This window comes from Oncorhynchus kisutch, linkage group LG11 (assembly GCF_002021735.2).
Source record: "Oncorhynchus kisutch isolate 150728-3 linkage group LG11, Okis_V2, whole genome shotgun sequence".
Classification (NCBI taxonomy): Eukaryota; Metazoa; Chordata; class Actinopteri; order Salmoniformes; family Salmonidae; genus Oncorhynchus; species Oncorhynchus kisutch.
The window spans coordinates 74,422,534-74,435,033 of NC_034184.2; the positions used below are offsets into that span (position 1 = coordinate 74,422,534).

General features: G+C 43.4%; 1 protein-coding gene across 1 annotated transcript in view; it reads right to left on the reverse strand.

Moving 5' to 3' along the window:
- Positions 1–12,500, reverse strand: part of LOC116376351 (wiskott-Aldrich syndrome protein family member 3-like) — a 33,139-nt gene that overhangs the window by 14,164 nt on the left and 6,475 nt on the right. The window contains exon 2 of the mRNA XM_031836329.1: positions 6,490–6,645. Coding sequence (XP_031692189.1) covers positions 6,490–6,622 — 133 coding nt within the window. The 5' untranslated portion in view covers positions 6,623–6,645. The remainder of the gene's footprint in view (positions 1–6,489; positions 6,646–12,500) is intronic.

Below are 12,500 nucleotides of genomic sequence, written 5' to 3' on the forward strand. Positions count from 1 at the left end.
GTATGTGTGTATGTATGTATGTATGTATGTGTGTATGTATGTATGTATGTGTGTATGTATTTGTATGTATGTATGTATGTGTGTATGTATTTATATGTATGTATGTATGTATGTATGTGTGTGTATGTATGTATGTATGTATGTATGTATGTATGTATGTATGTATGTATGTATGTATGTATGTATGTATGTATGTATGTATGTATGTATGTATGTATGTATGTATGTATGTATGTATGTATGTATGTATTTATGTATGTATGTATGTATGTGTGTATGTATGTATGTATGTATTTATATGTATGTATGTATGTATGTATGTATGTGTGTATGTATGTATGTATGTATTTATATGTGTAACCGTTGTGAAATGGCTAGCTAGTTAGTGCGCAAAAAGCATTTCAAATCGGTGACGTCACTCTGACGTCGCTCTGAGACCATGAAGTAGTTGTTCCCCTTGTTCTGCAAGGAACGTGGCTTTTGTGGAGCGATGGGTAATGATGCTTCGTGAGAGGCAGTTGTTGATGTGTGCAGAAGGTCCCTGGTTCAAGCCCAGGTAGGGGTGAGGAGAGGGACAGATGCTGAACTGTTACACATACAGTTGAAGTCAGAAGTTTACAAACACTTAGGTTGGAGTCATTAAAACTAGTTGTTCAACCACTCCACAAATGTCTTGTTAACAAACTATAGTTTGGCAAGTCGGTTAGGACATCTACTTTCATTTTTTCCAAAAATTATTTCACTTATAATTCACTGTATCACAATTCCAGGGGGTCAGAAGTTTACAAACACTAAGTTGACTGTGCCTTTAAATAGCTTTGAAAATTCCAGAAAATTATGTTATGGCTTTAGAAGCTTCTGATAGGCTAATTGACATCATTTTAGTCAATTGGAGGTGTACCTGTGGATGTATTTCAAGGCCTACCTTCAAACTCAGTGCCTCTTTTCTTGACATCATGGGAAAATCAAAAGAAATCAGTCAAGAACTCAGAAAAAAATATTGTAGACCTCCACAAGTCTGGTTCATCCTTGGGAGCAATTTCCAAATGCCTGAAGGTACCACGTTCATCTGTACAAACAATAGTACGCAAGTATAAACACCATGGGCCCACGCAGCCATAATACCGCTCAGGAAGGAGACGCGTTCTGTCTCCTAGAGATGAACGTACTTTGGTGCGAAAAGTGCAAATCAATCCCAGAACAACAGCAAAGGTCCTTGTGAAGATGCTGAAGGACACAGGTACACAAGTATCCATATCCACAGTAAAACGAGTCCTATATAGACATAAGCTGAAAGACCACTCAGCAAGGAAGAAGCCACTGATCCAAAACCGCCATAAAAAAGCCAGACTACGGTTTGCAACTGCACATGGGGACAAAGATCATACTTTTTGGAGAAATGTCCTCTGGTCTGATGAAACTAAAATGGCCATAATGAGCATCGTTATGTTTGGAGGAAAAAGGGGGAGGCTTGCAAGCCGAAGAACACCATCACAACCGTGAAGCATGGGGTTGGAAGCATCATGTTGTGGGGGTGCTTTGCTGCAGGAGGGACTGGTGCACTTCACAAAATAGATGGCATCATGAGGTAGAAAAATTATGTGGATATATTGAAGCAGCATCTCAAGACATCAGTCAGGAAGTTAAAGCTTGTTGCAAATGGGTCTTCCAAACACACTTCCAAAGTTGTGGCAAAATGGCTTAAGGACAACAAAGTCAAGGTATTGGAGTGGCCATCACAAAGCCCTGACCTCAATCCTATAGAAAATGTGTGGGCAGAACTGAAAAGGTGTGTGCGAGCAAGGAAGCCTACAAACCTGACTCAGATCCACCAGCTCTGTCAGTAGGAATGGGACAAAATTCACCCAACTTATTGTGGGAAGCTTGTGGAAGGCCACCAGAAACATGTGACTCAAGATAAACAATTTAAAGGCAATGCTACCAAATACTAATTGAGTGTATGTAAACTCCTGACCCACTGGGAATGTAATGAAATAAATAAAAGCTGAAATAAATCATTCTCTCTACTATTATTCTGACATTTCACATTCTTAAAATAAAGTGGTGATCCTAACTGACCTAAGACAATGTATTTTTACTCGGATTAAATGTCAGGAATTGTTAAAAACTGTGTTTAAATGCATTTGGCTAAGGTGTATGCAAACTTCCGACTTCAACTGTAAATAAATACATACGTACATATATAAACTCAGCAAAAAAATAAGTCCCTTTTTCAGGACCATGTCTTTCAAAGACAATTTGTAAAAATCCAAATAACTTCACAGATCTTCATTGTAAAGGGTTTAAACACTGTTTCCCATGCTTGTTCAATGAACCATAAACATTTAATGAACATGCATCTGTGGAACGGTCGTTAAGACACTAACAGCTTACAGACGGTAGGCAATTAAGGTCACAGTTATGAAAACTTAGGACCCTAAAGAGGCCTTTCTACTTACTCTGAAAAACACCAAAAGAAAGATGCCCAGGGTCCCTGCTCATCCGCATGAACGTGCCTTAGGCATGCTGCAAGGAGGCATGAGGACTGAAGATGTGGCCAGGGCAATAAATTACAATGTCCATAATGTGAGACGACTAAGACAGCTGATCGTCCTCGCAGTGGCAGAACACTTGTTACAACACCTGCACAGGATCGGTACATCCGAACATCACACCTGCGGGACAGGTACAGGATGGTAACAACAACTTCCCGAGTTACACCAGGAACGCACAATCCATCCATCAGTGCTCAGACTGTCCGCAATAAGCTGAGAGAGGCTGGACTGAGGGCTTGTAGGCCTGTTCTAAGGCAGGTCCTCACCAGACATCACCGGCAACAACGTCACCTATGGGCACAAACCCACCGTCGCTGGACCAGACAGGACTGGCAAAAAGTGCTCTTCACTGATGAGTCACGGTTTTGTCTCACCAGGGGTGATAGTCGGATTTGCGTTTACCGTCAAAGGAATGAGCGTTACACAGAGGCCTGTAGTCTGGAACGGGATCGAATGTGGAGGTGGAGGGTCCGTCATGGTCTGGAGCGGTGTGTCACAGCATCATCGGACTGAGCTTGTTGTCATTGCAGGAAATCTCAACGCGGTGCTTTACAGGGAAGACATCCTCCTCCCTTATGTGGTACCTTTCCTGCAGGCTCATCCTGACATGACCCTCCAAGCATGACAATGCCACCAGCCATACTTCTCGTTCTGTGCGTGATTTCCTGCAAGACAGGAATGTCAGTGTTCTGCCATGGCCATCGAAGAGCCCGGATCTCAATCCCATTGAGCAAGTCTGTGACCTGTTGGATCGGAGGGTGAGGGCTAGGGCCATTCCCCCCCAGAAATGTCCCGGAACTTGCAGGTGCTTTGGTGGAAGAGTGGGGTAACATCTCACAGCAAGAACTGGAGATGTACTGAGGTACCTAATGCAGCTGGTGGCCACACCAGATACTGACTGTTACTTTTGATTTTGTCCCCTCCCTTTGTTCAAGGACCCATTAGTCCATTTCTGTGGAACTTGTTTAGTTTGTCTCAGTTGTTAAATCTTGTTATGTTCATACACATTTTTACAAATGTTAAGTTTGCTGAAAATAAACGCAGTTGACAGTGAGAGGTTTCTTTTTTTGCTGAGTTTATATACTACCATTCAAACGTTTGGGGGCACTTAGACATTTCCTTGTTTTTGAAAGAAAAGCATATTTTTTGTCCATTAAAATAACATAAAATTGTCAGAAATACAGTGTAGACATTGTTAATGTTGTAAATGACTATTGTAGCTGGAAACGGCACATTTTGGAATATCTATATAGGCGTACAGAGGCCCATTATCAGCAACCATCACTCCTGTGTTCCAATGGCACGCTGTGTTAGCTAATCCAAGTTTATAATTTTAAAAGGCGAATTGATCATTAGAAAACCATTTTGCTATTATGTTAACACAGCTGACAATAAAAGCAATAAAACTGGCCTTCTTTAGATTAGTTGAGTATCTGCAGAATCAGCATTTGTGTGTTCGATTACAGGCTCAAAATGGCCAGAAACAAAGACCTTTCTTCTGAAACTCTGGTGTAACTATTCCATGCGAGAAATTGCCAATTAACTGAAGATCTCGTAGAACGCTGTGTACTACTCCCCTTCACAGAACAGCGCAAACGGTCTCTAACCAGAATAGAAAGAGGAGTGGGAGGCCCCGGTGCACAACCGAGCAAGAGGACAAGTACATTAGTGACTAGTTTGAGAAACAGACGACTCACGTATCCTCAATTGGCAGCATCATTAAATAGTGCCCGCAAAACAACAGTCTCAACGTCAACAGGATTGAAGAGACGACTCTGAGATGCTGGCCTTCTAGGCAGAGTTCCTCTGTCCAGTGTCTGTGTTCTTTTGCCCATCTTAATCTTTTCTTTCTATTTGCCAGTCTGAGATGGCTTTTTCTTTGAAACTCTGCCTAGAAGGCCAGCATCCCGGAGTCGCCTCTTCACTGTTGACATTGAGACTGGTGTTTGGCGTCAGACAGGTAGGGGAAACCAACTGAGATGGACTTGAAGATTGGTACTATCAATTCTCTTTCTGCCATTCTTCTGGTAACAAATGTAACTAACAAATAGACCAGGGCATCACTGTCAGGGAAGGTCCTAGAGGAAAAATCCACAGCAATCAATCTTTGCTAGAGCAAGTGTGTTTAGGTCAGCATCAATACGTTTTAACAACGCTGAACTTTTGTGTGTCATACACAAACGCACGCATGAATGCACACACACGGCGCGTGCGTGCACACGCACAATATAGACTATTTCTGTCACCATACTGACAGGATGACCTCTGGAGAAACATCTAGACTATTTTATGTCACCATACTGACAGGATGACCCCTGGAGAAATATCTAGACTATTTCTGTCACCATACTGACAGGATGACCTCTGGAGAAATATCCAGACTATTTCTGTCACCATACTGACAGGATGACCTCTGGAGAAACATCTAGGCTATTTTATGTCACCATACTGACAGGATGACCCCTGGAGAAATATCTAGACTATTTCTGTCACCATACTGACAGGATGACCTCTGGAGAACAATCTAGGCTATTTTATGTCACCATACTGACAGGATGACCTCTGGAGAAATATCCAGACTATTTCTGTCACCATACTGACAGGATGACCTCTGGAGAAACATCTAGACTATTTCTGTCACCATACTGAGAGAATGACCTCTATCTAGAGGAAGGAAGGAAGAGAGATCTAGCATGCTGAGTTCCATCAACTCTGACCTCCCTTCATGGTTCTGACATTCAGTCCACCTCCACACACACACACACACACACACGGATACACACACACGGATATACACACACAGATGCACACACACACACGGATACACACACGGATACATACACACACGGATACATACACACACGGATACATACACACACCCCCACACCCACACACCTCCTGTCCCTAGCTCAGACCTTCCAGGCCTTTGTACCTAGTCATTTATATTTATCCCACACAGCAGCTGCTGAAAGGCCCACTCCCACCACAAGAACTATCACAATGACAGAGAACGAGAGAGAGAGAGAGAGAGAGAGAGAGAGATAGAGAGAGAGAGAAAGAGAGAGAGAAAGAAAGAAAGAAAGAAAGCGAGACAGAAAGAGAGAGAGGGACAGAGTTGGGGGAGGGAAGAAAACAGAGTATGAGGAAGACGTAGAAAGCAAGAAAGGGAGGGTCGAGAGACAGCGAGAGGGGGAGCAGTGGTGGTTGGATACTGGGTATAAGGGAGGAAAGAATCTGTCAATATATTCCACAGGACATGATATTGGTTGTGTCAAGGGAACAGCCAGGGTATTCAGGCTCCTCCCCCTTACGTCATAGTCACTCTGTTTAATATACCGCAGTACACCCAAACACACACACATATTCTGAATGTATTCTAGCGGAAATATCTGAACAGGATTACATCCTCCTGTGGGTCTATGATGACAGAGTCTTGACCTAGCGACCTGTAGGTCTGATCCTCACAAATCAATCACTGCTCCAGGATTAAACACTACCTCATCTTCTTATCAACGTCAAGCAGGACTGTGCACTGCAGCAAGATAACTAGGAGATAGTGATGAGAGAGTATTTTAATGCGAGTGTGAAATAGTATAATATTGTAGTGAACGGCGGGGCAGGGAAGCGAACCTGGGTCGCTGGGGTGAAAGGCAAACACCCTACCCATTGCGCCAATAGGGTTAACTCACTTGGGAATTGTAACATATCTCATATAGTGAGGATCAATGCAACTTGAGGAGAATAAGCATGTTATTCATAGGTGTGGAAGAGGGCAATGATAATGACATATGTTGCTGTTGACACACAGGTATAAAGCATATGAAGTTGTTTGTAGTGTGTGGTTAGTGCTCTGAGAGAGAGAGAGTGTGTGTGTGTGTGTGTGTGTGTGTGTGTGTGTGTGTGTGTGTGTGTGTGTGTGTGTGCTCTGTGTTACTCAGGCTGCTGAGCTGGCGGATGATGGAGGAGAGGGTGTTGTTCATCACACACTCCAGTTCACTGCCTAAGCCCTCTGGCAATGCCCCCCGGCACAGGTGGCGCGGGTCGATGTTCCTCTTCACCAGAGGCATGGTGATGCCTCACACTGTCACACCTAGAGAGAAGCACAGGACACACAATACATAGGATATATGACACACTGTACTTACATAAAGGACGTACTTACAGACCATTTTGTTTTAAGTTATAACTATTACAAGTATGGTAAGTAGTATAAACACAAACACACACACACACACACAGATAGTCACATGGCCAGACGTATTACCGCACACTAACAAACACACAATCCTATTCTTCGAAACAGGGTTAAAGAGACTGGGCATACAACTGTAACCCATCCAGACTGTAGTAGTAAACAGTAGCAGGCCATTGGCAGACAGATGAAGGTATTAGGAAAATAAGCTACAGTCCAGCGAATGCTTTCCAGCCTTACCACTGCCCCAGATGTAGGGTCAACAGCCCAAACATACACACACACACACACTCACTCTCCCGTGGCGTGCACGCTGAGACCCATTCCCTTGATAGTTCAGACCAACACACACACTCTCCAATGCAATTGGACACATTCACTAGATACTAAGGATCAAGTTGCCCATTCCTTGACACTAATATAAGGTGAGGTTAGCATCTTCCCTATAATGGTTAAAATCAGGATCTGAGGAGGCTAAGCTGATCCTAGATCTGAGTCTAAGGGCAGCTTCTACAGCAGATGAAAAAGGATCGGAGCGGCCATCTTATCTGGGCCTCTTCCTGCTTCCTGTTTTTGCGGCCTCCGCCCGGCTTCAGCTTCCTGTTCCTCACAGTGTAACATCTCTACTCCCTGTCCTCCCAGAGGAGCAGCAGAAGAACAATACAGCTACAGCTTGAGGAACTGCTGGGGGCCACACTCCCAACAGCAAAGGTGACCCTTAGTCATGCACTTCATTTCAGATCTAGTATGCTAGGCTGTGTGTCATTGATGAATAGGGCGTTTTGTGAAGGGAAAGGTGATATCTATCTAGTCAGTTGCACAACTGAACGCATTCCACCGAAATGTGTCTTGCGCATTTAACCCAACCCCTCTGAATCAGAGAGGTGCGGTTGGCTACCTTAATCAATGTCCAGGTCATCGGTGCCCGGGAGCAATTGTTGTTTGGGGCTAACTGCCTTGCTCAAGGGCAGAACGGCATAGTTTTCCAACTTGCTGGCTCGGGGATTTGAACCAGCGACCTTTCGGTTACTGGCCCAACAATCTTAACTGCGAGGCTAGCCCCTTTGATGGTGTTGACAGAGAAAATAGTCATTTCTGACCACCAAGTAGCAACCTCCCCACAAGGCTACGGCAGAGTCCTCCGCTGGCCTCGGTCCAATACCCCCCTGCCCTGCTTACAGCCATAAACCAATAAGGGACAACATAGGAGAAATTACTCCATCACCGTCTGCTGCCACAAAACTCACTGAAAACAGCTAATTAGGCATGCTGTTAAAGAGATAGCGCCATGGTTTGTGTATGGAACCAGGCCTACAGTATTATAGAAAAACGCTAGTCTGTGAAATGTGTTGGTCTGCTCTGCTTGGAAGTTCTGAGTATAGTTAACATATGCCGTGAGTTGTATTGGTTCTTGTCTGGTGTGACAATGGGGAGATAATTAAGAGGTTGGGGTGGGGAGGCAAATGAAAGGAAGGGGAGAGAGGAAGGGAACATGTGTGTGTGTGTGTGTGTGTGTGTGTGTATGGAGAGTGAGTTAGTGAGGGAGGGGGTGTGCAAGGGCCTCAGGGAAGCCACTCTGAAAGGTTCCTAGGACAATAGAGCTCCGTTCACACGGCAACAGCAGAGTGCTCCCATGCATGCCTCCCCCTCCGCTCCCCTCCTCCTCCCCAGACCTCCTTTAACACACCCTGAAACGAGGGCAATCCACTCAGAAAGGAAGAGATGGTAGAAAGACAGACACATGGAAAAATAGAGAGAGAGTTTAGATTACGATTTCTTATAGTTAGTCACATTCAGGTTTGCAAATGTAGTTGCAGTGTACAGGGAAATTCTTAATCTCTGAGCTCCAACAGTGCCGGTGTGAACGAGACAATAATAATAATACAATTAATATTATATACACTAGTGATGGCCGGTGTCGTTTACATTTCTTTATGAGCATGGCCTTATTTCTATTACAGCATATTGGATGACTGTCATTCAAATTCCATTCACCCAGCTCAATGTAACAACGATAGGTTTAGGCTACTTCATGATACTCAAATTTCCCTATACCCATCATGAGTTTGCTACAACCTAGCCTATTAATGAAAGTTTACAATGTAGGTGGACAGGTCAAGTACATTTTTTGTAATCAAGGTGACAGTGACACATTCAATACCGCCTTGTACACTCTTGCCTGCATCTAGCTGATCTAGGGTGTAGTCATTAGTCCAACGGCTACAAACAAGAGTTTCTATTGGACAAATTCAGGTATGTTTATCCCTATTTCGTTCCGTTTGCTTCCGCTTAAGAAACGTTTTTCAACAGAATCGGCAGAATGAATACACCCCCTGATCACACGCAAAACACAGTTCTCTTTCATAGCTGCCACATTCAAACAGCATGATCACTTTGCTCGTAATTCCTTCTCACATCTATGCGCTCTCCTCCTCGCTCACCTTTTCCCTTTGCTTGTGGAATCCAGTGCATAACACATCAGCTGTCTGTGTGTACGCCAAACCTTCATATCATAACCGCTAACCGTTACACACAGACTACACCATTGTCACCATATTATCTAATGTTTAAGTCAACAAAGTTACTATAGCATTAGAAGGGCCTCCCGGGTGGCGCAGTGGTTAAGGGTGCTGTACTGCAGCGCCAGCTGTGCCATCAGAGACTCTGGGTTCGCGCCCAGGCTCTGTCGTAACTGGCCGCGACCGGGAGGTCCGTGGGGCAATGCACAATTGGCCTAGCGTCGTTAGGGAGGGCTTGGCCGGTAGGGATGTCCTTGCCTCATCGTGCACCAGCAACTCCTGTGGCGGGACTGGCGCAGTCCACGCTAAAATGTGGGAATCTAAGGCTGGCAACCTAACCAAGGTTGCCAGGTTGCCTCCGACACATTTCAACAAGAGAAAAAAAGTTCTCCACTGGTGGGAGTTTGGTCTTCGAACACAGTAATAATTCATTTTAAGTACAAATTCCAAATGCTTTCTCTCTATAAGTGAACGTGAGAAACAAGATTATCAGGTCTGATGAAACCAAGATTGAACTCTTTGTCCTGAATGCCAAGCGTCACGTCTGACGGATACCTGGCACCATCCCTATGGTGAAGCATGGTGGTGACAGCATCATGCTGTGGGGATGGTTTTCAGCGGCAGGGACTGGGATACTAGTCAGGATCGAGGGAAAGATGAACTGAGCAAGGTACAGAGATATCCTTGATGAAAACCTGCTCCAGATTGAAATGGTTGGGGATGAGTTGGACCGCAGACTCAAGGAAAAGCAGCCAACGAGTGCTCAGCATGTGGAAACTCCTTCAAGACTATTGGAAAACCATTCCAGGTGGAGCTGGTTGAAAGAATATTAAGAGTGCGCAAAGCTGTCATCAAGGCAAAGGGGGCTACTTTGAAGAATCTCAAATATAAAATATATTTTGATTTGTTTAACACTTTTTTGGTTACTACATTATTCCATGTCTTATTTCAAAGTTTTGATGTTTTATTCTACAATGTAGAAAATAGTAAAAATAAAGAAAAACCCTTGAATGAGTAGGTGTGTCCAAACTTTTGACTGGTCCTCTATATACAGACGTGCTCAAATTTGTTACCCCAAATTCGGTACCCCTCCACAAACTTCAAAGAACGCACAATTTTCTCTGAAATAACTTGAAACTGACAAAAGCAATTGGTATCCACAATTGTTTATTCCATATTTAATAGAAATCAGACTTTGCTTTAGATTTTTTTTAATTCAACATAATATTGTAAATAATAAAACTGTCATGGACAAAAATGATGGGACCCTTAACCTAATATTTTGTTGCACAACCTTTAGAGGCAATCACTGCAATCAAATGTTTTCTGTAGCTCTCAATGAGACTTCTGCACCTGTTAACAGGTAGTTTGGCCCACTCTTTCTGAGCAAACTGCTTCAGGTTTGATGGGTGCCTTCTCCAGACTGCAAGATTCAGCTCTTTCCATAAATGTTAGATAGGATTCAGATCAGGCCTCATAGAAAGCCACTTCAGAAAAGTCCAATGTTTTGTTCTTATCCATTCTTGGGTGCTTTTAGCTGTGTGTTTTGGGTCATTATCCTGTTGGAGGACCCATGACCTACGACTGAGACAGAGCTTTCTGACACTGGGCAGTACGTTTAGTTCCACAATGCCATGATAGTCTTGAGATTTCATTGTGCCTTGCACAGATTCAAGGCACCCTGGTCCAGGCGCAGCAAAGCAGCCCCAGAACAGAACCAAGCCTCCTCCATGTTTCACTGTAGGTATGTTGTTCGACTTGCCAAAAAGCTCCAGTTTTGACTCATCTGTCCAAAGGACATTCTCCCAGAAGGATTGTGGCTTGTCAATATGCATTTTAGCAAATTCCAGTCTGTCTTTGTTTTTCTTTCAAAAGTGGAGTCCTCCTGGGGTCTTCTTCCATGGAGCCCACTGTCGCTCAAAAAGCGATCAGAAACTGACGTACCTTCAGCTTGGATCTCTTTGGCAGTTATCCTTGGTTCTTTTTCTGCCATTCACACTACCCTTCTGTTCAATCTGGGGTTGATTTTCCCCTTGCGGCCACACCCAGGGAGGTTGACTACAGATCCATGGACCTTAAACTTCTTAATAATATTTACAACTGTTGTCACAGGAACATCAAGCTGTTTGGAGATGGTCTTGTAGCCTTTACCTTTACCATGCTTGTCTATTATTGTCTTTCTGATCTCCTCAGACAAATCTCTCCTTGCTTTCTCTGGTCCATGTTCAGTGTGGTGCACACAATGATACCAAACAGCACAGTGACTACTTTACTCTGGTCCATGTTCAGTGTGGTGCACACAATGATACCAAACAGCACAGTGACTACTTTACTCTGGTACATGTTCAGTGTGGTGCACACAATGATACCAAACAGCACAGTGACTACTTTACTCTGGTACATGTTCAGTGTGGTGCACACAATGATACCAAACAGCACAGTGACTCCTTTTCTCCATTTAAATAGGCTGAATGACTGATTACAAGATTGGAGACGTGCGTGATACTAATTAGTTTGAAATATCACTATAATCCAATTATTTATTCTATTTTCTAAGGGGTAGCAACAGATGTGTCCAGGCCATTTTAGAATATCTTTGTAGAATAAGCAATAATTCATCTCTTTTCACAGCTTCTTTGCTTTATTCTGACATACCAAACATGCAAGTAAACATGATAAAATAGCTTTTAATTGCATCCCTTTTCAGGAGGAATGAAGCACTATTATAATGAACTGTAAGGGTACCAACAAATTTGAACACGTCTGTATATCAATTTTGAACAGGATTATCTTTTTGGATGCAATTTGAATGGAATTGATGAGAGAGAGAGGAAGACTGCTTGTGAATGCTCTGATTTAAAGCAACGATAGGCTGTTTCAAAACTCTGCAGCTGCAATAATTTAAAAAACAAGGTGGCCCCCGAAAGCCAGATGGAGATGTGTAAATTAGACGCACATTTGGTCCATATATTATTGTAGCATAGGCTATGCTGCAGCAAATATAGGCCTACATGTCACAAGAAAAAAAGTTACCATGATGAGATGATAGGTCTACATGCATTGTGAACTGTGCTCCATACTGAGATGGTCTGTCTGACCCAACCATGAGCGTTGATGACTGATCATGCAGAGAACAGAGTGAAGGCAGTAGAGAATACATATTTGGACTTGCATATCATTTAACAGTTCCATGTCACGTCACTATTACATGAATCATTTATTATAATTGACTTT